Source organism: Cervus elaphus, chromosome 5 (assembly GCF_910594005.1).
Source record: "Cervus elaphus chromosome 5, mCerEla1.1, whole genome shotgun sequence".
NCBI lineage: Eukaryota > Metazoa > Chordata > Mammalia > Artiodactyla > Cervidae > Cervus > Cervus elaphus.
This window is the reverse complement of record NC_057819.1, coordinates 122,578,186-122,598,898: the sequence shown is the minus strand read 5'-3', so window position 1 is coordinate 122,598,898 and position 20,713 is coordinate 122,578,186. Positions and strand designations below refer to the sequence as shown.

The 20,713-nt window shown below is 63.1% G+C and overlaps 1 protein-coding gene across 1 annotated transcript; it reads right to left on the bottom strand.

The window, feature by feature from the left end:
- Positions 1-1,623: 1,623 nt before the first annotated feature.
- FASN (fatty acid synthase) lies at positions 1,624-20,428 on the bottom strand. The gene is made up of 42 exons (XM_043905146.1): positions 20,272-20,428; positions 18,227-18,364; positions 17,280-17,432; positions 15,729-15,902; positions 15,300-15,500; positions 15,064-15,186; positions 14,863-14,978; positions 14,638-14,772; positions 13,486-13,948; positions 13,195-13,382; positions 12,918-13,107; positions 12,218-12,312; positions 11,941-12,075; positions 11,629-11,832; positions 11,405-11,520; positions 11,013-11,185; positions 10,737-10,928; positions 10,575-10,655; positions 10,260-10,457; positions 9,922-10,101; positions 9,641-9,844; positions 8,746-9,050; positions 8,041-8,433; positions 7,789-7,953; positions 7,563-7,681; positions 7,326-7,480; positions 6,972-7,175; positions 6,670-6,820; positions 6,406-6,584; positions 6,209-6,328; positions 5,892-6,014; positions 5,543-5,766; positions 5,251-5,452; positions 4,960-5,111; positions 4,758-4,849; positions 4,410-4,561; positions 4,082-4,324; positions 3,634-3,822; positions 3,175-3,405; positions 2,860-3,080; positions 2,674-2,772; positions 1,624-2,590 (listed from the first exon to the last, which is right to left on the bottom strand). The coding sequence occupies exons 2-42, from the start codon at positions 18,351-18,353 to the stop codon at positions 2,201-2,203; spliced, it is 7,557 nt and encodes a 2,518-aa protein (XP_043761081.1). The 5' UTR covers positions 18,354-18,364; positions 20,272-20,428; the 3' UTR covers positions 1,624-2,200.
- Positions 20,429-20,713: the final 285 nt, after the last annotated feature.

Sequence of the window (20,713 nt, the reverse complement as noted above, 5' to 3'; positions counted from 1 at the left end):
ACTTGCTAAAATTATTTTTAGAATTTTTGCATATATGATTATGATAGAGACTGGTAGTTTTCTTATAATATTTTGTCAGTGTCAAAAGTAACGCTGGCCTTACAGAAGAGTTGTAAATTATCCCCTTGATGTGGACTGAATTGGGTCCTCCTCTCTCCCATTCCAGTTGTATGTGACTGTATTTGGAGGTGGGGCCTAGCTGGAAATAAAAAGGTTAAATGAAGTCATAAGGGTGGGGTCCTGATACAATAGGATGGATGTCCTTACAAGAGGGAAAGACACTAGGGCTTGTGCTTACTCTGCCAAAGGACATAGCAAGGCAAAAAGGCAGTGCTCACCAGGAACCAAATTGGCAGGAACCTTAATTTTGGACTTTCCAGCATCTAGAACTGTGAGAAAATAAATTCCCGTTGTGTGAGCCACTCAATCTATGGTATTTTGTTATGGCCCCTGAGAAGACTAGGACACCCCAAAACGTTTTATGTAAGTTGAATTCTTTTGAAATTATTGAGGCTGGTTTCCTTTCCAAAATTCTGAAAGTCTGAATAGAACTGGTAATATTTTCCTGTTAAATCCCTGTCACTCACTCCTGTTAAACAGTGGTAGAATTTGCTATTCAGGCCTGGAATTTTCTTTGTGGAAAGATTTCTAAAAACAAATTTATTTTCCTCAATAGATGGATTATTCAGGTTGTCTATTTCTTCTTGACTTTGTTTTGCATGGAATTTGTTCATTTTTAAGTTGTCCAATTGTTTGAAGTAAGTCATTTGTAATATTCCATTAGCCTTTTTTTGGCCATACCTCGCAGCACACAGGGTCTTAGTTCCCAGACCACAGTCTGAATCCACACCCCCGGCTGTAGCACAGATGCTAAACCTCTGGACCACTGCAAAGTCCTTAGCCTTTAATATATGTATAATCTTAGTTAAGTCACCTCTGTCATTTCTGATAGAAGTCTAGCAGGGGGCCTACTCCCCTTGCCCATTTAGTCCTGGCTCACTGTAGGGCCCATCTCTCCCTGTTCCAGCTCACCTCTGTTGGCCCAGAAGCCTCCAGCCCAGCAGGTCCACCTCCTCCCTTGGCTTGGAGGGGCTCAGCCTTCCCCAGGGCCTCCCTGCCCCTCTTACTCCCTCCCATCCAGTCTTCATTCCTCCTAAACCTGTGTGAGTCAGTGGCGGTCAGGCTTCTGCTGGACTCGGCCAGTTAAGCAAACGCTCATCTAAGTGTTGCTGTGAAGGGATTTGGTCCATCTGGTGCAGGTCTACAACCAGGTGACTTCAAATAAAATTTACTCTCAATAATGTGGGTGGGAATCCTCCACTCAGTTGAGGCCAAGGAGAGAAAACCCAAGGTTTCCCTGAGGGAGAAGGAATTCTGGCAAGGCTTCCCTAGGCGGGGTCCTCCACAATTATGCCAGCCGATTATCAGACTGCCTGCCTGTCTCCTCCTGGTCAAGTTTCCTTGATCGAGGGCCCCTTCCCTGGAGGTGTCCAGCCTGTTTTCTGGAGCCAGGTATCACCTCCCCCTCTCCTGTGGGGAGCAGAGGGTGGTACTCTCTGGGGTGCCAGGACAGTGGAGGCTCACACAGCTGATCAGCAGGCAGGATGAAAGGATGCCCAGACGCCAGAGCGAACGTGCGGTTTAATCATGGGAGACAATATCTTTACCAGATTGGTGTAAAAATGAAACAGTACAGACATAGTTCTTTACACAGACAATTACAGTAAATTTCAAAACCCACGCAGCAATTTGAACCTTATTTCTTGAAAAACGAACACAGACAAATAGGGTGGGTGCCCAGCGCCCAGGGCTGCTCCGCGCGACCTCCGGCATCATGGGGCCCCGGGCCGGCTGCCGCGAGCGCCAGCCTCACAGGTGGACAGACTGGCATCTCCACTCCCCGCTCCCCCCCGGCGACGCAATAAATAGGAGAATCCAAACAGAAAAACGACGACCACACCTGTGCGGCAGAGCCCGTGTGGTTCTGGAAGCTCGGCCCGGCTAGGGACTCAGCCAACTCTTCACAGACCAGGCAGGTCTCCGAGTCGGCGGCGCCAGTCCTGGCCCTGCGCCCAGGGCAGCCCCGGGGTGGGGGGTGTGTGTGTGTGTGCGTGCGTGGGGGTGCTGGTCCTATGGGCGCCTGCGCGTGGGGTGCGGTGCCAGGGTCGGCAGGTGGGAGGCGGGGAGGCGGGCCAGTGGCCTAGCCCTCCCGCACGCTGACGCGCGGCTCGGCCAGGGAACTGTGAATAATGCTAAGGATGGACTCCAGGCCGCTGCCTTCCAGCAGCGTGCGGTGGTCGCCCTCGATGACGTGCACCGACACCTTGCCGTCGCACACCTGGGACAGATTGTAGTCAGCGCCCAGGCCGTTCCCATAGGCACCGCCCATCTTGGCCCGTAGCAGCGTCACGTTGCCATGGTAGGTGGCCCGAGGCGTGTACTGCTCGGCGGCGCGCAGCTTGTGGTAGAAGGAGCGCGCAGCAAAGCTGAGCGCGTGCCGGTCCAGGCTCGCGTGGCTCTGCGTGATCAGCTCGACGGTGGCCGCCACACGCGCCTCCAGATCCCCGAGGGGCAGAAGGGCTTCCAGCACCTGTAGCACAGAACAGTGAGTGAGCGGCACCTGGGCAGGGGCGGGGTCATCGGGAGGCCAGGTCCCAAGCCCGGTCGACTCACCCTGCTGTGCTCCGCCTCCGTGAACTGCCGCATGAAGAAGCACATGGCCTCGGCCTCCGCCTCTGCCTCGCAGCCAGGGTTCATCTTGGCCCGGTAGCTCTGCAAAGAAAGGAGGAGCTGCTGCAGTGGCAGGTACAAGCGGTTGGGCCTAAGGACACGGGGACTCCCGTCGGCTGCCGCCCTCACCTGAGTGTAGGCCATCACGAAGGTGTGGGAGCCGTCAAATAGGAAGAGGCTGTTGTTCGTGGGGCCACTGCTCTGCTGGGCCTGCAGCTGTGAGCACATCTCGAAAGCCACGCAGGCCCCGTAGGAGTAGCCAGCGATGCGGTAGGGCCCCTCTGGCTGCACCTGCCTGATGCACTCGATGTAGTAGGTGGCCAGGCTCTGGATGCTGTCCAGGGGTGCCGCTGTGGGCAAAGCATGAGGCTTATTAGCCCTTGTCTGCAGGTGCTGTGCCATCCCCAACTCCCTGGGGGGCAGCCCCCTAGGTCCCTGACATACCTCCTGTACACTGCAGGCCGTAGGTGGGGATGCTGAGCTTGGCAGCCAGGCTGTGGAACACGGTGGTGGAGCCCTCAATGGGGTGCACCAGGAACAGGGGCCGCTCGGAGCTCTGCACCGAGTTGAGCCGTGTCAAGGTCGGGCCCTCGGGGTTCACCAGCAGGGTGCTCAGGTTCAGCTGGGTCTGCGGCTGGGCAGGGCTCCCCATTTTGGGTGTGGAGTCCGTCAGCTCTGTGAAGAGGAGCAGATACCAGGGACGATACCATAGGGTCCCCTGCCACAAACACACACATACACGCACACATGTTGGCTGCGGGTGGCCAGGGCAGGTGGGTGGGGGCCGCTGGGCACCCAAGGAGGGCTCTCAGGAACGGGCCAGATGGACAAGCCCTGACCTGCTCGGAGGCCAAGAGCCCTGAGGGGACAGTGCTGCTGCGGGGACACCCCCTCCATACCTACCATCAGCTGTGCCAGCCTGCGCGGAAATCTCCTGCAGCTTGCGGATTGTGAGCTGCCGGATTTCCCGCATGGACAGCACCAGGTTGTGCTCACGCTCCAGCATCTGGCGCACCTCCACACCCATGAGTGAGTCGAGGCCAAGGTCTGAAAGCGAGCTGTCTGGGTTGACAGTGGCCAAGTCACGGATGCCTGGGTGGGGAGGGGGTGGGGAGGTGGCTCAGTTGGCAACTCGGGAGGGGCCCTGGGTGGGTATTGTACCCTGGTGACCGGATCTTCGCACACCATCATCACTATGGTCATGGGACCCACAGCCCCCACCCAGCTCTGCACAGACCACCTGTGCCTCTCCCTCCATGAGCAAGCCCAGCACGCCCCCCTTGGCAGCCTGGGAAACCAGACCCAGGAGACGAGTGTCCGCAGGTGGGGAGGGGGCAGGGTGCTGCCTCACCCAGGATGTGAGCCACGGCCTTCACCAGATCCTGCTGGCTGCCGCCGTCGGCACGGGATGCGGCCTTCTCCGCCAACACAAAGCTGCTCAGGACGGGGTGGGGCTGGTTCAGGAAGAGGTCTAGCACCTCCAGGCAGGAGGTGATGCGCTGCGGCAGTGTCCCGCCAATGACCGTCTCGTTAGTGCCCTTCAACTCCACGATGAGGCCCACATCAGCAATTGCGCCCCACTGCACGGCCAGGCCTGTGGGTGGGCAGTGGCGCTGGGGTGAGTCGGGCTAGGTGTGAGGGTGGCTCTGCGGGAGTTGGGGAGTGGCAGGTGGGCCCACCTGGGAGGCCGTCGTGCCGACGCTTCTCACATATGCGCTCCATGGTGGAATTGGCGAACCCGTAGTTGGTCTGGCCGGCGTTGCCACGCCCGCAGCTCACCGAGGAGAAGACGACGAAGTAGTCCAGCTCCGGGCATGCCTCCCGGGTCACCCTGTGGGTTCTTAAGTCACCCCCAGCCGGCTTCCCCAGCCCACCGGCTGTCATGCCCAGGACTCCTGCTTGCCCGCCAAACCGCCTCCCCTCCCCTGGACCTGCAGTCAGACCCCAGCAGAGGCCCGTAGCCAGGCCTCTGGACACCAGTGCAAAGGCCGTGCAGGGGAGGGCGGGGGGAGGAGGGAGGAGCCCACCTGTCCAAGTTCAGGGTGCCATTGTACTTGGGCTTGCTGACGTCCTGGAAGGACTCGGGGGTCTGGTTATCCAGCATGGCATCTCTCAGGACCTGGGGTGAGGGGATCTTAGCACCTACCTCGGCCCCAGGCCTTTGGAGGGCTTCTTAGGAGGGGCCCTTCCCTGGGCAGCTGGCTCCAGCCCCTCTAAAGCCATCCTCACCACGGCCAGGTTGAAGATGCCTCCTACGGGCCCAAGCTGGGCGGCCTCAGTGATAAGGCTCCGGGTCCCATCCAGTGAGCTGACATCTCTGGTGGACACCAGGACCTGCACCCCCTGGTGTCTCCACTCACGGACCTGCCTGGCTTGGTAGCCTGTGGGACACAGACGGTGGGAGGGGAAGGGCAAATGAAGGTCGGGCCCCAAGCCTAGGTGCCCTGAGAGCACCATAAGGGGGTCTGAAGGAGGCCCTTCCCACTGCCCCACCCTCGTGCCCGCCCTGGGGCCACTTACCTGTGCGGATCCCAGAGCGGGAGGTCAGCACCAGCTTCTGGGCCCCTCGCTCCACGAGCCAGTGGCCCAGCTCTAGGCCAAAGCCACCCAGGCCCCCAGTGATGATGTAGCTCTTGTGGGCTGGGCAGAAGGTCTTGCACAAGGCCGCCATCTGGGTGGGTTTGGTCCCGTGCAGCACTGCCTTCTGCTCTTCCTCACGTATCTGCAGCCCAAGCAGCGCCCTTGTTCACACACTGCAGGCAGGGGCAGGGGCCAGGGCTGGGGCCGGAGTACCCCAGGGCCCCCCACTCACCTGAATGACCACTTTGCCGATGTGTTTGCCCTGGGCCATGTAGCGGAAGGCGTCCTCCACCTGGGTCTTGGGGAACACTGTGCGCTTGAGGGGCTGTACTACACCGTCCCGGATGCCTGCCTTCAGCAGCATCGACACTTCCTGCCACATGGTGCTGTTTTCTTCAAAGAGTGCATCCAGTAGGATCCCATGGAAAGTCACGTTCTTCAGGAAGATGGCCATGCCTGGATAAGTGGGCAGGCGGGGGGCCTCACCACACAGCCCACAGCCCACCACCCTGCAGACCTCCACTCTGCCCAACAGCCCCCTGCCCACCCAGCCGCCCACCAGGCCTGCCGCCCCATCTCACCCAGGGGGTGGTTGTTGGAAAGGTCAAATTTGCCAATTTCCAGGAATCGACCATGCTGGGCCAGGCACCGCACGCTGGCCTGCAGCTTCTCTTCCGCCAGGGAGTTGAGGACCAGGTCAACACCTTGGGATAGGGGGGCAAGCAGGGTCCCCATAGTGAAGGTCACAGCCCGGCCAACCTGGCACAAGTCTGAAGGCTAGACCCTGTCCCTCCTGGGCCAGCGTCTCCTCTAGCGTGGCTGGTGAGTGGGGGGTGGAAGGAAGAGGGGGCTGAGGATACAGGTGGATGGTGGGTGGTGAGTGATGGGGACCACTCACCCTTCCCGGCTGTGTGCCACAGGACATGCTGCTCGAAGGATGTGTCCCGGGAGTTGGCAAAGCTGGTTTCGTTGAGCTGGGGGAACCTGGACTGGAGGTATGCCCGCTTTTCGGCTGACCCTGGCAGAGAGAGGCACACCTGGTGAGTCTGGGTTTTGGCAGACAATCCTGGGCTCTGGGAAGGGTCAGAGGCTTACCCACAGTGGTGAAGACGCGGCAGCCCAGGCTGAGGGCAATGGCAATGGCAGCCTGGCCTACGCCGCCGGAGCCCGAGTGAATCAGCACTGTCTCCCCTGGCTGCATGCGTCCGCGGACTATCAGCGCGTAGTAGGCTGTGGTGTAGACAACGGGCACCGAGGTGGCCTCCTCCAGGGTCCTGAGGGCACAGTGCAGGGGTCAGTTCTGGCCCGATGCCTGGCCACGTCCACGTCGGGCCCCGGGTCCCAGCCCTGGTGACTCACCAGTTGGAAGGCACGTCCCACAAGAAGCTCTGAGGCACCAGAGTGGAGGTGGCCAGGCCTTCGGCGGGTACCAGCCCCATCACACGCTTTCCACTGGCATCTCGGCCAGAGAACTCCATGCCTAGCATGCAGTCCCGAGAGGCCCAATTTCCTGGGGGCAGATGGCGGGTGAGTGGGCCCTGACCTCACTAGGAGGAGCCTCCCAGGTTCCTGAGCACTGTGGGGTGAGGACCCCTCTCATCCCAGGCCCTGGCCTCGGGGGGGGTCTTTGTTCTGGTCCCCCTACTGTGGGCTGCCTGTACCTGGGATAGCGTCGGGGGACAGCTTGCCCGTGGCCAGCATGATGTCGCGGAAGTTGAGGGAGGCATAATAGATGGTGCAGAGCTGGACGCCAGGGCCCGTGGACTGGGTGTGGCGCAGAGGGGAGCAGACCCAGCGGATGGAAGACAGGTCCCCTCGGGTGAGGACATTTATGAAGGCGTGCTCCGTCTGCTCCTCGGGCTTGTCTAGGGGGTGACAGGAAGTGGAGTCCTTAGGATCACATGTGGCCCTGGCCTGGAGCAGGGCTTCCAGCCAGAGTCCTCTTGCCCTCTCCTCATTCACCCAGCTGGTAGGCGAGGAACCTGGAGGAGCAGGGCAGTCCCGGGGGGGCTCACCTTGTTCCAGTGGGAAGTGGCGGAATGCTCCCCAGGCCCCGTCACGGTAGACGTTCATCACCAGGTCACTCTGGAGCACCTTCTGCAGCTCCAAGGACTTCGGGTCTGTCTCAGGGATGGGGGATGTGCTGTTGTGGTTGGACACCAGGACACACCTGTGGGCAGCCAGACAGGTGAGGGGAGGCTGTGGTGGGGCCCTGGGGGGCAAGGGGCAACGTAGCACAGTGGGCATCTCACCGAATCCGGTGCCCGTCAGGCTCTTTCCGGAGACAGGTCACCAAGCCCACGACCCCTGAGGTGGTGCAGCCAACAGCCATAAGCCACACGGGCCGGGAGGAGGAATCGGCCAGGATGTTCTGTAGAAGGACGAGGGAAGAGTTGACTGGCGGGGGGGTGCGGGTTCCCCAGGACCCGGCACTGGAGCTGGGTCAGCCTGGCCTGGTGGGGGCTGGGAAGGACTGACCTTCAGGGAGTCAACCCACTGGAAGCTGGTGTCCTCCACGGGCAGGAAGATTGGGCTGTCATGCGGGGCCAGCCGGCGGCACAGGAAGAGCACTGAGCCGTAGAAGGACTTCTTCAGGGCCACCAGGTGCAGGGACGCCCCAGCAAACAGGCTCTCCCACTCATCCTGCAAATTGAGGGGGTCAGGGCTCAGCAGCCTCCCGGCCCCGCCCCCACCCAGGCCCCGCCCACCCAATCCCGGCCCCGCCCGCACCTGGCTCAGGAGGTGCTGTTGGCCTTGCTGTGGCTCAGGGCAGGTGAGGAAGGTGACAGTCTCTCCCAAGGGGTGTCCTCTGAGCAGCGTGTGCAGCAACAGGAAGCCTCCCTCCTTGAGGGCAGCCACCATGTTGCCGACAGCCGTGGCCGGGTCACCGAGGCTGGCCAGGGCACAGTTGCACACCACGAGGTTGGCCCCACCCAGGTTGCTGGGGGCCGGGTCTGAGGGGTCCCACTGGCCCTGGGTTATGTTGAGCTGCTGCAACTTGGCCTGGGCAGCTTCCAGGGCCTGGGGGTGGCGGTCAGTGGCTGTGTAGTCCAGCTGCAACAAGGGCTGGAGGTTGAGCAGCGTAGGGATGCGGGAATACAGTTGGCCGTCACCAGCTAGCACCTGGCGTGGAATAGTTTCTTGGATCAGCTGCCACTGGGCAGGCGTCCCCCAACCTCAGGTGGGTGTCTCCCAGAAAGGCCCACCCACCGACTCCGCAGGGGTCACTGGCCAGTGCTGCCCTGCCCACCACACCCCTGGAGCCCAGCTCCAGTCCCTTCCCAGTGTCCCCTTCCCCTTTGGTGTCTGGGAAGCCTCAGCACCATCTCAAGTCGGGCAACTTCACATCTGAGAGGCCCTGGGCCCTCCTTAGGGTCGGAACTGCCTGTATCTGAGTCCTTGTGCACTGGGCCTGCGGCTGCGCGGGGCACCCACCTCCACCACTTTCATCTTGAGGCTGGTCATGTTCTCCAGGGCAGTGTCCACGCACGCCTTGAGTGCTGGGGAGTTGAGGAGCCCACTGAGCAGGGGGTCATCACACAGCAGGGCTCTCTCCTGGGCTAGGATCTGGCCCATCTCCATCTGCAGGTTCCCGTTGAGTTGCAGCTGGCAGGCGGTGGCCAGCAGCCGAGGCAGGCCCTGCTGTGGGGCCTCCTGGGGAGCCTGGGCACCGTCGAGCCCGGGAATCACCATCTTTATCCCCTGCTGGGCCACCTTGGTCTGAAGTGCCTGTGTCAGCCCTGGGGAGGGGAGAGTCGCGTGTCAGGCAAGAGCCTCAGCTGGGCTGGGGTTCCTGAAGCTCCCCGCCACCAGGAACTGGTGACTGCTTGGAGCAGAACCCACTACCTGGCTCTGCCCGCTGACAGAAAATAGAGGGATAGAGTGGACCATCTAGTCCTCCAGGGCTGGAAACTGGCTTTGACCATCGGTACCACTAGGTGGGCAAAGGGCGGCCCTGCGCCCCATGCAGGTGTGAGCGCCACAGGGTGTGGATTCCCCAGAGGGTGGGTTCCGTGTTTTGCCGGCCCTGGCTGCCCCTGCCTAGCTCCCACCACCATCCCGCACCCCTCAGCTTGGGCATGAGCCCTGGGTAGAGGGTGGTCTCATGGGTGGTCTCACGCCTGTGCAGCTGGCTGGAGGCAGACAGGAGGGGCGAAATCTGTCACCTTTGTGCCGAGGCCCCCTCTGAAGACATCAGCTCCGGGTGGGGGGGCGCTTCCAGGGGAAGGCAGATGTAGACCCCACATGTAGGAGAGGCTGTGATGGGGTAACGGGCCCAGGCACTGGGAGCTGGACCCTGGGATGAAGGTGGTGGGTGCAAAAGACTCACCCGCACACAGCTGCAGCTCCTCCTGCAGGGCCAGGTCCCCGGCCAGGCACCCGCTCTCCATGTATGGTGTGAAGCAGAACTTCTCCAGGATGGGCATCGGCTGCTCCTGCTGACGCCGGGGGGCCACCGAGGTGTGGACCCTCGAGATGTAGACACCGCCGGCCACCGTGGTGTCCAGACACCTGTTCACTACCACGTCGGCCACTGTGGGGACACACTGGGTGAGGGTGGGTGGGGCCTGGCACAGGGAGCCACGTGTGTGGGGCCAGGGCAGGGCTGACCTTGTGTCCCGTCCTGCAGCGTGTACAGCTTCTGCTGGTGGGTGGCCGGGTGGATGTAGATTGCGGTGATGCGTGTGGGCAGGCGCAGGTTGCGCTGGCCCGGGGCCAGGACGGATATCTGTAGCATGGTGTCCATGAAGGTCACCCAGTTGTCCTTCCAGAGCAGCTGGCCCATGTTGCCTGGGGAAAAGGGGCTGTCGGTTCAGCCAGCCTGGGTCTCTTCCCGCTGTGGGCCCTCTCCCCCATGTGCCCCAACCTGGGGGACCCCTTGTGGCCCCCTCATACAAGGCAGCAGGAATTGGCCCCAAAGCACAAAGTGGGACCTCCCGTGCACCTACCTTTGGAGCTGGTCTCGAGGACACCCTGGAAGCAGGGGCCATAGTTGTAGCCCCGCAGCTGTAGCTCCTTATACACATCACCACGGCTCAGGCGGATGGCAGTCGTGGGGTCCGTGGGGTCCGTGGGGGTCGCAGGGTCTATGCCATACCGGTTGTCAAAGAGCTTGGGGTCGGGATCTTCCCACTGGTATACCTTCCCTGTGGGTGGGGGTGGCAGAAGGGCCTGAGTGAGGGCAGGGCTGAGCCGGCAGCCGAGGTCCAGCCAGAGACCCCCAGGCAGGAACCCTGTAGCCTGGTCTGGTGCCCCTTGCTCACCGCTTACGATCAGGTTGCCATTCTCAGACACCTCGAAGGTGCAGGAGGCTTCCAGAAGCCGCACTTCCAGGGCCGCAGTCCCTGTGGGCAGCGGGAGAAGAGGTCAGCTGCAGGGGTCAGCAGCTGGCCCTCTTATCCCGTAGTCCGAGCTGCCCGCCTCACCTGTCTTCGGCAGGATGGTGGCCTGGTGCAGCGTCACATTCTCAAATACTATAGGCGTGTCCTCCATGTTCTGGTCCAAGGCTCGGGCCAGTGTCTTCCAGACCAGGCACAGGTAGCCGGTGGCCGGGAAGATGACGCGACCGTCGATGCAGTGATCCACCAGGTAGTGGTCAGGGGACTCGGGGTTGATGTCTGTGGGGCCGGGGCCTTAGTGCCACCGCTGCGGAGGGGGGAAGCCACCACACCCCCCGGCCCGCCTGCATCGCAAGGACTCACCGATCTTATAGACGGTGGCAGAGGAGCTGTTGGAGCCGTTGGGGAAGTCCTCGGCAGCGGGCACATCCCAGGTCTGGCTATGGTCCCACTTGATGTGGGGGGAGATGAGGGGGGTGCCCCGGGGAGCCGGGAACTCCACAGGTGGGAATAGTCCGTTGGGGTTGACGTCGATGCTGGAGGGTGGAAGCGGGGAGCTGTGACTGCCCTGTCACACCCATGGTCAACCCGTCTCCCCTAAGACCCTGGAGACAGCTGAGACAGGGTGGGGTGGGGGGCATGGCAAGGGTGCGGAGGTGGCCCCAGCACCCAGAGGTCCGCTTCCTGGGGACAATCTCAAGGCCGGCCTGTGGCCTGGCTGGTGAGGAGCCTCCCAGGGTTGAGCAGGGACGCACCCGGTCAGGTAGAGCCGGCCCATGCTGCTGAGGAAGAACTCCAGGTTGTCCTTGTGGTCCTTCTTCATCAGTGGGATGATGGTGCAGCTGGTCTTGAGGCCTCTCTTCAGGACGGCCTGCAGAGGCAGAGACAGGCTGGGCCTCCCCCTGACCGGTTCCCACTGGCCCCCTGCTCGGTCCCACGGAGCCTGGCCAGCCCACCATCCCTCCAGGACCACGCGTACCTGCAGCAGGGCGTGGGGCGCGATCTCCAGCACCACAGCATTCTCGGGCACTTGCCACAGCGCCTCCTGGAACAGCACGGGGCTCACCAGGTTGTTCACGTTGTACTCAGCCGAGAAGGTGCGGGCCAGGCTCTCCTGCCACTGGGTCTTGGGGATGGAAGTGCTGAGCCAGCGTGAGGAACGTGGCTGGGGGTCCCGGATCACCTGCGCGCAGGGCCGGGCAGGGTCAGTCAGCCTGAGGGACCCAGGGCCCGCCTTCCCCACCCGTCCTCAGGGAGGACCCTGCCGTGCAGCACGTGGACAGCCGCCCACCTTCTTGAGCTGCTGAAGCAGCGTGGGGGCGATGGCGTCCATGAAGTAGGAGTGGAATGCCATGCCGCCCGTCCGCACCTCCTTGGCGAACACACCCTCCTGCTTCAGCTGCTGCACGAACTCCAACATGGCAGCCTGGGGGGTGGGGCGCAGATGGGGAGGGATGTGGGCGCTGACGGCAGTCCGGGCCTGGGCCAGTGCCTGGCTCCCCACATAGAGCACGTCCTGGGGGGGTGGGAGGGGACTTGGGGACGAGGCCTCGCCTCCCAGGGCCCACCTGAGGTCCTGAGATGGTGACGGTGTCAATGGAGTTGTGGCAGGCAGGCACGATGCCAGGGGGGCAGCGCTGCTTACACTCTTCCCAGGTCAAGCCTGGGAGCAGAAGAGAGCCTCAGAGGGTGCATGGGGAGCAGGCACCCCCACACGGCCCTCCCCGGGGAGGGGGACACTGCCCGGGTGGCCCTAATAACAGCTGCCGAGCGGCATCTTTATGAGGCAGTTTCACCCTTGTGGTTGTCTGGTCTCAGGCGGAGGTGTCATTAATGCCATCCTCCGGGCGGGAGCCAGTTTCGGGTCCCACGCCTGGCCCACCAGAGAGGGCCTTGGCCTTACTCTTCCGACAGCCCCTCTGGCTCTCTCTGGTCTCCTCCCATCCCCAACCCTGCCTGTCCCAAGTGTGAGCAGGCCCACTCCTCTGCCTGCAGCCTGCCCCAAGGGGTTCATGTGAAAATCACGCTGGCCTCTACCGACACCCCCGTGGGCAAGTATGCCGGGCTCCAAGGTCATCCGGGGCACAGCGGGGCAGGCTGTCAGGGTCGTTCTCACCCTGCAGCGAGGACAGTGGCTGGCGAGCTGCCCCCAGGCCCTGGCCTCTGCCCAGCGCCAACACAGAATGGTGCCAGTAAGATACCCACCTCCCACGGAGACCCTTAGGCCCAGGGGTGAAGCGGAATGGGGGAGCAGAGGGCAGCACCTACCTACAGCTGCCATGGCCCCAGGCGGGATGTTGGCCTCCTTGATGCACTGGCCCCTCCAGTAGGCAGCAAGGATGGCCTCCTTCTGGGAGATGCAGCCGTCAGCATATCCACAGGCCACCTCACCCAGGGAGTGCCCGATGATGCCGTCGGGCTGAAGGCCCATAGAAGTCAGCAGGTCTATGAGGGCGATCTGGGGGGGCGGGGGACAGGATGGGTCATGCCAGTCCCAGACTCATCGCCCTGCCAAGCCCACTCACCCCGGACCCCAGGGGCACACCTGGATGGCAGTGAGGCTCACAAAGGAGACGACAATGTCGTCAAAGGTGGTCTCGTCTGTGCTCAGCAACAGCTGTGACACCTGCAGTCCCAAAGGCTTCACAGCCTCATCCGAGCGCAGGATGGAGTCACGGAAACTGCTCAGACGCATGAGGCTCAGCCCCATTCCACGCCACTGTGTGCCCATTCCTGTTCCGGAGGGAGATGTCAGGGCAGCGCCGTGCAGTCCCAGCCCGTGTGGCCCTCGGGGAAAACCTGGGGTGGGGTGGGGTGGGGTGGGGTGGGGGCTCACCGGAGCAGATGAACCAGAGCGGGCGCTTGACGGCTGGCACCTGCTGCACCTCCTGGCTGCCCCCCTGGCTGCCCAGCACGGCGTAGCCATGGAAGGGCATGGCTGCTGGGGAGGGGGCTGCGATGTCATTGAGCATGCTCACGAAGGCCAGGTTCTGGTTGTGCTGGAGGCCTAGCTCCAGCAGACCCTGCACACCCTCCAGGGTGCGCCCGCTGGCCCGCAGCAGACGGGGCAGGGCGGCATGCGGGGCAGGCGGTGGCGGTGGCTGGGAGTTGGGCTGGAGGATGACGTGCACGTTGGAGCCACCGAAGCCAAAGGAGTTGATGCCCACGTTGCCCCCGAGGACAGGCAGGGGCCGGTCCACCACCTGCAGCCGCCCGTCCTGCAGTGCTGGGATCTTGGGGTTTGGGTTGTGGAAGTGCAGGTTGGGGGCCCAGAGCCCGTGCTCCAGGGACAGCAGCACCTGTGGGTGCCTAGCGGTCAGCAGGGCGGCTGGCCCCGGGCTCCCTGCCCCTGCTGGTCGGGATGAGCTTCAGGTACGTCCCCTCCTGAGGGCCCTCGGGGCCACCCCAGAGGCCCCGCCCACTGCAAGCAACCTCCTTCCCCACCAAGCTCGCCCTGCCCCAGTGCAGAGATCTGGTGACCAAGCCACATGCTGGGTCCCCTCTCAGGCTTAGGCCTCACCCGGGGCCCTGCCACCTCCTGGCCTGATTGGCTATGGGTTTAGACAAAGGCTCCTTAGCCATTCCCCACTCCATCTCTCAAGCTAAGAGCTGCAGACAGGTGGCTATGCTGGCCCAGGGAGCCGAGACCACCTGAAGTTCCCACCACACCCAGAAGCTCAACCAGTGGCAACCTGGGTGCTCCAAGCTACCAGCTGGTCAGGAGGCCACAGGGAGGGCGAGCCTGGAGAGGCGGGCTGCCCTGTTGCTTCTGCTCCCTCTGGCTGGCCCCTTGTGGAGCAAGTACTGGGTGAAATGTATGGCCCCATGAAGCCAGCAGGGACTGGCCACATGCTGGCGGCCTGCTCTCCGGGCCTCAGTTGGCCCACACCCCACAGCACAGCCTGGAGGGGCCGCCCCCCCCCGCCCCCAGCAGGCTGTAAGAAGCTGATGGGGCAGGGAAAAGATGGCCCTAGACTCTCCTGCCTACCTTGGCCAGCGCCGCGAGCCCCGAGGCAGGCTCTGGGTGTCCCATGTTCGACTTGGTGGACCCAATCAGCAGGGGGCCCTTGCGGGTGCCACACAAAGCTTGCGCAATGCCGTTCAACTCCTGGGGGTCGCCCACCTGTGGGGAACTCAGGGAGGTCAGGACACCGCCCTGGTGCCTCTCTGGCATGGGATGTGGGGTGTGAGCAGGGCCAGGAAGGGGTCTCACCTTGGTACCGGTGCCATGGGCTTCGACATACTCCAGGGACTCCGGGTCCAGACCGGCCGGCTTGTACAGGGAGCTGAGGAGCTGTGCCTGTGCCTCTCCGGAGGGGAAGGTGACGCCTGGGGATGGGGCCGGGCCTCAGCACACCCAGCGCCGCCTGACTGCCTGCAGCCCCGCCCTCACCCGCCCCAGGCCAGCTCCCACCTTGCTCTTTGCAGCCGTCCGTGTTGGTGCCAGCGTTGAGGATGGTGGCATACACCCGTCGGGCCAGGGACTTCTTGGTCAGAAAGACGGCCACCACAGCCTCTGCACGGCAGTAGCCATTCCCTGGGGGCGGAGGGCACTTCAGGCTCACAAGCTCAAGGAAGGGCTCAGGGGCTGGTGCTGGATAGAAGAGGGGGTGGGGGCACTGCCCGGGGCCCCATGCCCACTGCCCTCACCTGATGCATCAAAGGACTTGCAGGTGCCCTCGGGGCTGAGCATGCCCAGCTTCATGAACTGCACCGAGGTGTTGGGCTTCAGCAGGATGTTTATGCCGCCCGCAATTGCCATGGCGCACTCCCCTCTCTGGATGGCCTGGTAGGCCCTCTGCAGGGCCAGCAGGCTGGAGGAGCAGGCTGTGTCCAGGGCAATGCTGGGCCCTGCAGGCAAAGACACAATGCAGCTATGGGACCGCCTCCCCACCCTACCACCTCGGGGCTCTGACTGCTCTGTTGAGTGCTCTCCACGTGGAGCCCACGACACCAGGACCTTGTTCCTGCTGTCCTTCCTGGGGGAGGTGCGGTCAGAGTCTGGAAGGGTCTCAGTTGTCATCCGGCCCCTGCCCCCCGCTCCCAAGTCAGACCCAAAGGGACTGTGTGGGCACCCACCTTTGAAGTCAAAGTAGAAGGAGAGGCGGTTGGCCATCATGGCACGCTGGCAGCCCACCATGCTGTAGCCCACGAGGGTCTCAGGGTCTCGGCTTAGAGCCTCTGAAGCCTCAGAGCCACTCACACCCACCCAGACACCGGTGTTTGTCCCCCGAATGGAAGCTGGGTTGATGCCTGTGGGAGGCAGAAGTCAGACCTGCAGCTGTGCTGTGCCTAGCCCGCTGTCGAGCTCTAGGAGGTGAGGCGTCCCCCCTTGGCCTCTCTGGCTTGGCTGACCGCGTGCATGCTAAGTCACTTCAGTTATATCCGACTCTCTGCAACCCTACGGACTGTAGCCCCCCAGGCTCTTCTGTCCATGGGATTTCTCCAGGCAAGAATACTGGAGTGGGTTGCCGTTTCCATCTCCGTGGGATCGATTGTGGGTTCAATTCTACCTTGTAGGGGGATTCTTTATTGTATGAGCCACTAGGGCTTGGATGAGAGGAGGCTCCACCTCGCCTGACTCTGGAGTGGCTGGGGGCCAGGGAAGAGACAGTGGAGCCTGAGTGGGGTGGCCGGCCCAGGGAGGGTTGACAACAGATAACCAGGTCATAGGAAACTAGGGTCCGGGGGGCAAGCGGGGTGCCAGGTGGGGCTCCAGTCTCTGGGTCAGGTAGCGGCCAGAGACAGCCAGAGGTGGGGACAGAGGACAGCATTGTCCCCAGGCTACTCCCCTGGGCACTGGTACTGCTGGCAGGGTCTGATGAGCCCTGAGGGCGGCCTGCCCTGGGCGGGCCAAGATAAGAAGACAGAGAGAGACAAAGGCCGAGTGTCCAGGCTTGGGAAGGAGGGAGGGACACTGGCCAGCCCCAGGAGAGCGGCATCCAAGGTCTCCGGGTGGGGCCTGGGCAGCAGAAAGGCCTCCACCTCCCCGCCCCTCCCCCCAGTGCCTGTCCAGGACCCTGTCACACTCAAGTGACAACCCCAGGGACTACTTAGCATCTGCTGCAGGACAAGAGACCTGCAAGGCCAGGATACCCACCCTGCAAACCACAGGTGGCAGTAGGCAGGTCCCGGGTTCCCCCGCTGCCCACCTGCTGAGGGGCCTCACCCCCATGGCCAGCCTTCCTGCTCCCACCCAGCAGGACTTCCATGTCCCTGGTATCCCTGGGACAAGTCTGTGCCCTCAAAGCACTTTTCCAAGGCTAGACACAACCTAGCAGAGGGGAGTGGAGGGCAAGAGTCCTGGGGTCAGATCCTGCCTCCTGCTCTGCCTGGCACCTGGTGTCTTGCCCTCACCAAGTTCAGCCACGCAATGGGGAGTGAGGAAACTGGGGCGATGGGACATGCCCGGGATACCTCTGGTGTGCAGTTGTGAAACCTGAGTTGCCTGAGGCCCACACCTCCCCACCCCGTCGGCCCCAACCTGGGACTCCGCTGCCTCCTCACTATCTTCTGTTTTGGATGTTTTGTTATGAACACACGATGCTTTTAGAAGCAAAAAGGGAGGTTTTCAAGAAGGGCAGCAGGAAACTCAGGGACAGGCCCTCTGCAGCCCCCCAGATGGCCCACCTGCATCCACAATGGCCTCGTAGGTGACCTCCAGCAGCAAGCGGAGCTGGGGGTCCATATTGTGCGCCTGCTTGGGATGGACCCCGAAGAAGGAGGCGTCAAACCGGGACAGGTCCTTCAGCTTGCCTGTCCGCCGAGGCAGGCCATATAGTCCTAGGGAACACACACAGGTGGAGAAATCAGTCACAGGACATCATGGCCCTGAGTGATTGATTTGGGGGGGGGTCCCTGCTGCAACAGGGAGCTAAAGCTCCCTGGGATGGGTGGGCTCACTTCTGAGGGGGGGTCCTGGAGGAGGAACCTCATGGGTGATAACAGGCAGAGCAGAACACTGTAGGGGGCAGCGCTACCTCCTTCCACCTCCCACGGTCCTGACCTGGCTGGAGACCTTCTGCCTGGCCCCATCCTGGCCTGGCAGCTAAGGCCAGCCAGGCTCTGCCACACTGACTCACATCCTGTAGATCAGGTGGAGCCGCTCTGTGGGAGAACCTACTGGGCGTGAGGGAGTCAAACCAGCTTCCCGGGGGAGCCTGATGTCTTATCTGACAGCCTGGGACAGCAGGTGGGTGGGCCAGTGGGCGGGCAGTGGCTGGCCGGAGGTGTTCACCCACCTGGCCTTGCCCTGGCTCCACCCCCAAGCAACGCCCCTGGTCTGTGAAAGGAGCAAAGGCCACAACCAGGAACTCCAGACTCCCACAGGCTGGAGTTCAGTCCCTAGCCCACTGGCCAGAGGTCCCAGGTTCCCCTAGCCCAGAGCCTTCTGATACCATCTCCAGAAAGAGGCTGCAACACGGCCTCACCTTAGGTGACCGTTGGCTCTGCCAATGGGACCGGAGTGCAGGCCAGAACAGGCCTGCCCTGGTAACCCCGGGAGACTGTGTCCACAGTAGCGGTGAGAAAAGAGAAAAGAACATCCCAAGTAGGCGGGGAGCCCCAGGCTGGCTTACCCGCCTTCCACCGCCTGTCATCATCTGTCACCATGTCCACGCCGCCGATGAGATTGGCCCAGAACTCCTCCAGGTTCTCCGACTCGGGCAGCTTCCCGGACATGCCAGCGATCACCACCTCCTCCATGGCTGCTCTCTCTGCAAGGAGGGTGGCGCGAGGGCCCAGACACTGGTCAGCCGGGGCCCCAACACTGCCAGTCCACAGCCTTGCTGGAGACCCAGCTGCTCCCCAACCCTGGCTTCCTGACGCCCCTCCTCCATCTGGCCCACCCAAGGGTCTGAGAACAGCAGCTCAGAAAGCCCTGCAAAGAGATCCACATGGCCAGCTCTGGGGCTGTGCACCCGCTGGAACGTTGTGTGTGCAAGTGTGTGAAGTGTATGTACAGTGGTTGGGAGGGGGAAGTCCACTCTAGTCCAGCCTGCTAACACCTCGCACTGGGCTCTCTGGGCATTGGCCTTAGCCTGGGGTGACCCCACCACAGCCCTGCTGCAGGAGACTCAGGAGGGGCCCCTACGGTGGGAGGCAGGCAGGGCCCAAACCCTTCTGAGGAAGGGACTGCCTGGCCGTCAGCCTGTTAAGAGGTGGCCCAGGGAATTTAGTAGGCGAAGGAGAAAGGGCAAATGTGGGGGTGGGAAAAAGCGCCCACACTAGCTGGCTCTGCGCTCAGCATCCCAAGCTGCCCTCCAGGCCGGAACCACAGCTTGGGCTTCTCGACACTGCCAAGGCTTGGTGGCGCTCTGGGGAAAAATTGGTCCCTGTCCCACAGTCGGCAGCCCCAGCCTGTACGGCCCCTTCAGCAGGCTCCAACCTGGAGAACCACTCCCGGTTGGCTGCCAGGCAAGCGCTACCCAGACCCACACATTTGCACAGTTCGAGGCCTCAGGACTGTGCTTGCCTACTTCCGTGCAGCCTGCCTGTCTATCCAGACCCACGTCTCCCAGCACCAACGAGGGAACCTAGACTACTCTAAGCCGGTGGGCCCACGATGGGGGCTCCTGTGCAGTCCCTGAGGAAGGGGGCAAGGCCAAAGGTTGGTCCTACAAACTTCCACCAAGCCTCCAGGGCCTCATGGCGCCGATGACTGGTGAACTCGCCAACCACCGACCCTTTAGGGTTTCTCTGAGCATGGGAAAGTAGGAGTGGAGAGAGCGTCTTCCTTGGGTGGCCTGATGGCCCTGGCGTCCCGGCAGAGGGAGCCCCCTCCCCCAGCGCTGAATAAAGAGCCCTTTGCCGGCCCAGAAGCACCAGCTCCCGGGGCGGCTGCTCCTCCAGAAAGCGCCTGCTCTGTTCTCCCCCTACTTGCTATTCACACGGAGTCCGGCGGGACGAGGCAAAAGGGTGGAGACCCCTGCGGCGCAGGCGAAACCGCGCGCGCCGCCGCGAGGTTGCACCCGGCAGGAGTGGCTCTCCCCGCAGAACTTTGGGGGCTCCAAAGGGAGCCCACGTGCTGGAGAAGCCGTCCTCATACAGTCCTGCGCCTCCTGCATCCACCTCCCTCCCCTCTTCTCAGGCCCTCCGGTCGGCCGAGACGGCTATCCTGCACCCGGAGGCGGGAGGATGCCGCGGGTGGAGGGTCTCGGCGGCCAAGCCGGAAAAGGAGGCCCTCGAGGGCGCCGGGAGCCGGCGCCCACCTGGCGGCTGGGGGCTCCAACAGGCCCTCGAGGGTCCGCAGCCGCCTGGCCCAGCCCAAGACCAAAATGGCTGTTCGCGGCGTTCCCGGGCGTCCGCCCCTCGCCATCCGCCCACCTGCCCCGCCGGGCCTAGGCACGGCGCGAGGGCCCTTTGCCGCCTAGCCTCGGGCGCCTCGTGGGGCTCGAACATCCAGACCAGAGGCTCGGACCCCGAGACCAGAGCAGGCTCTGCGAGATGAGCCCTCACCATCAGCGCGCCGAACCATGCGCACCCAAGGCCGGAGGATGCGGGCCGGCGGCGCCCCCTCGAGCCCGGCAGCCTTGCTCCCGCCCCAGCCCCCGATCCAGTCTGGCCCCAGGACCCGGTTCCCGGCTCGCAACTTCCGACCCCGGCCCGGCCTGGCCGCTTGTACCTGGTCTGGGCTCGGGCGGCTGTGCAAACGGCTGGGGGAGAGCGAGGATGGAGCGCGCGGTGAAGGGGAGGCCGCTACTGTCTCTCTGGCTCCCTCTAGGCCCGCGCCGGCTCTATTTAACCACGGCCATCCCCGTGCGGACACGCCACATGGGCTGACAGCTTGGCTGCGCCGCCCAGGCCAATGAGCGTCGGGGCTGCGCCCCGGGACCAGGCGCGCCGCCGCCAGTGGGGTGATGCGGCGCGCTGCCGCCGGGAGCCGGGACCCTGCTCGGGGGCGCGCCCGGGGGGCGCCGGGTTGAGGGCCCCCGTACTCTGGGGGCTTCGGGGCGGGGCGCGGCGTCACCCCCGCCCCCCAACTTCCGTTTCGTGCTCCACGCCTCCCAGGGCCGCCCCCACCCCCGGGACCGCGGGGGCCACGTGTGCACGGCGCGCGGTGGAAA

Coding starts and splice junctions, on each gene's coding strand:
- FASN (XM_043905146.1), bottom strand. CDS start 18,353: ATGGAGGAGGTGGTGATCGCTGGCATGTCCGGGAAGCTGCCCGAGTCG. Junction 10,102..10,259: donor CCTCGAGACCAGCTCCAAAG/GTAGGTGCACGG, acceptor CCTTTTCCCCAG/GCAACATGGGCCAGCTGCTC. Junction 3,406..3,633: donor GCAGGCTGGCACAGCTGATG/GTAGGTATGGAG, acceptor TCCTCTTCACAG/AGCTGACGGACTCCACACCC.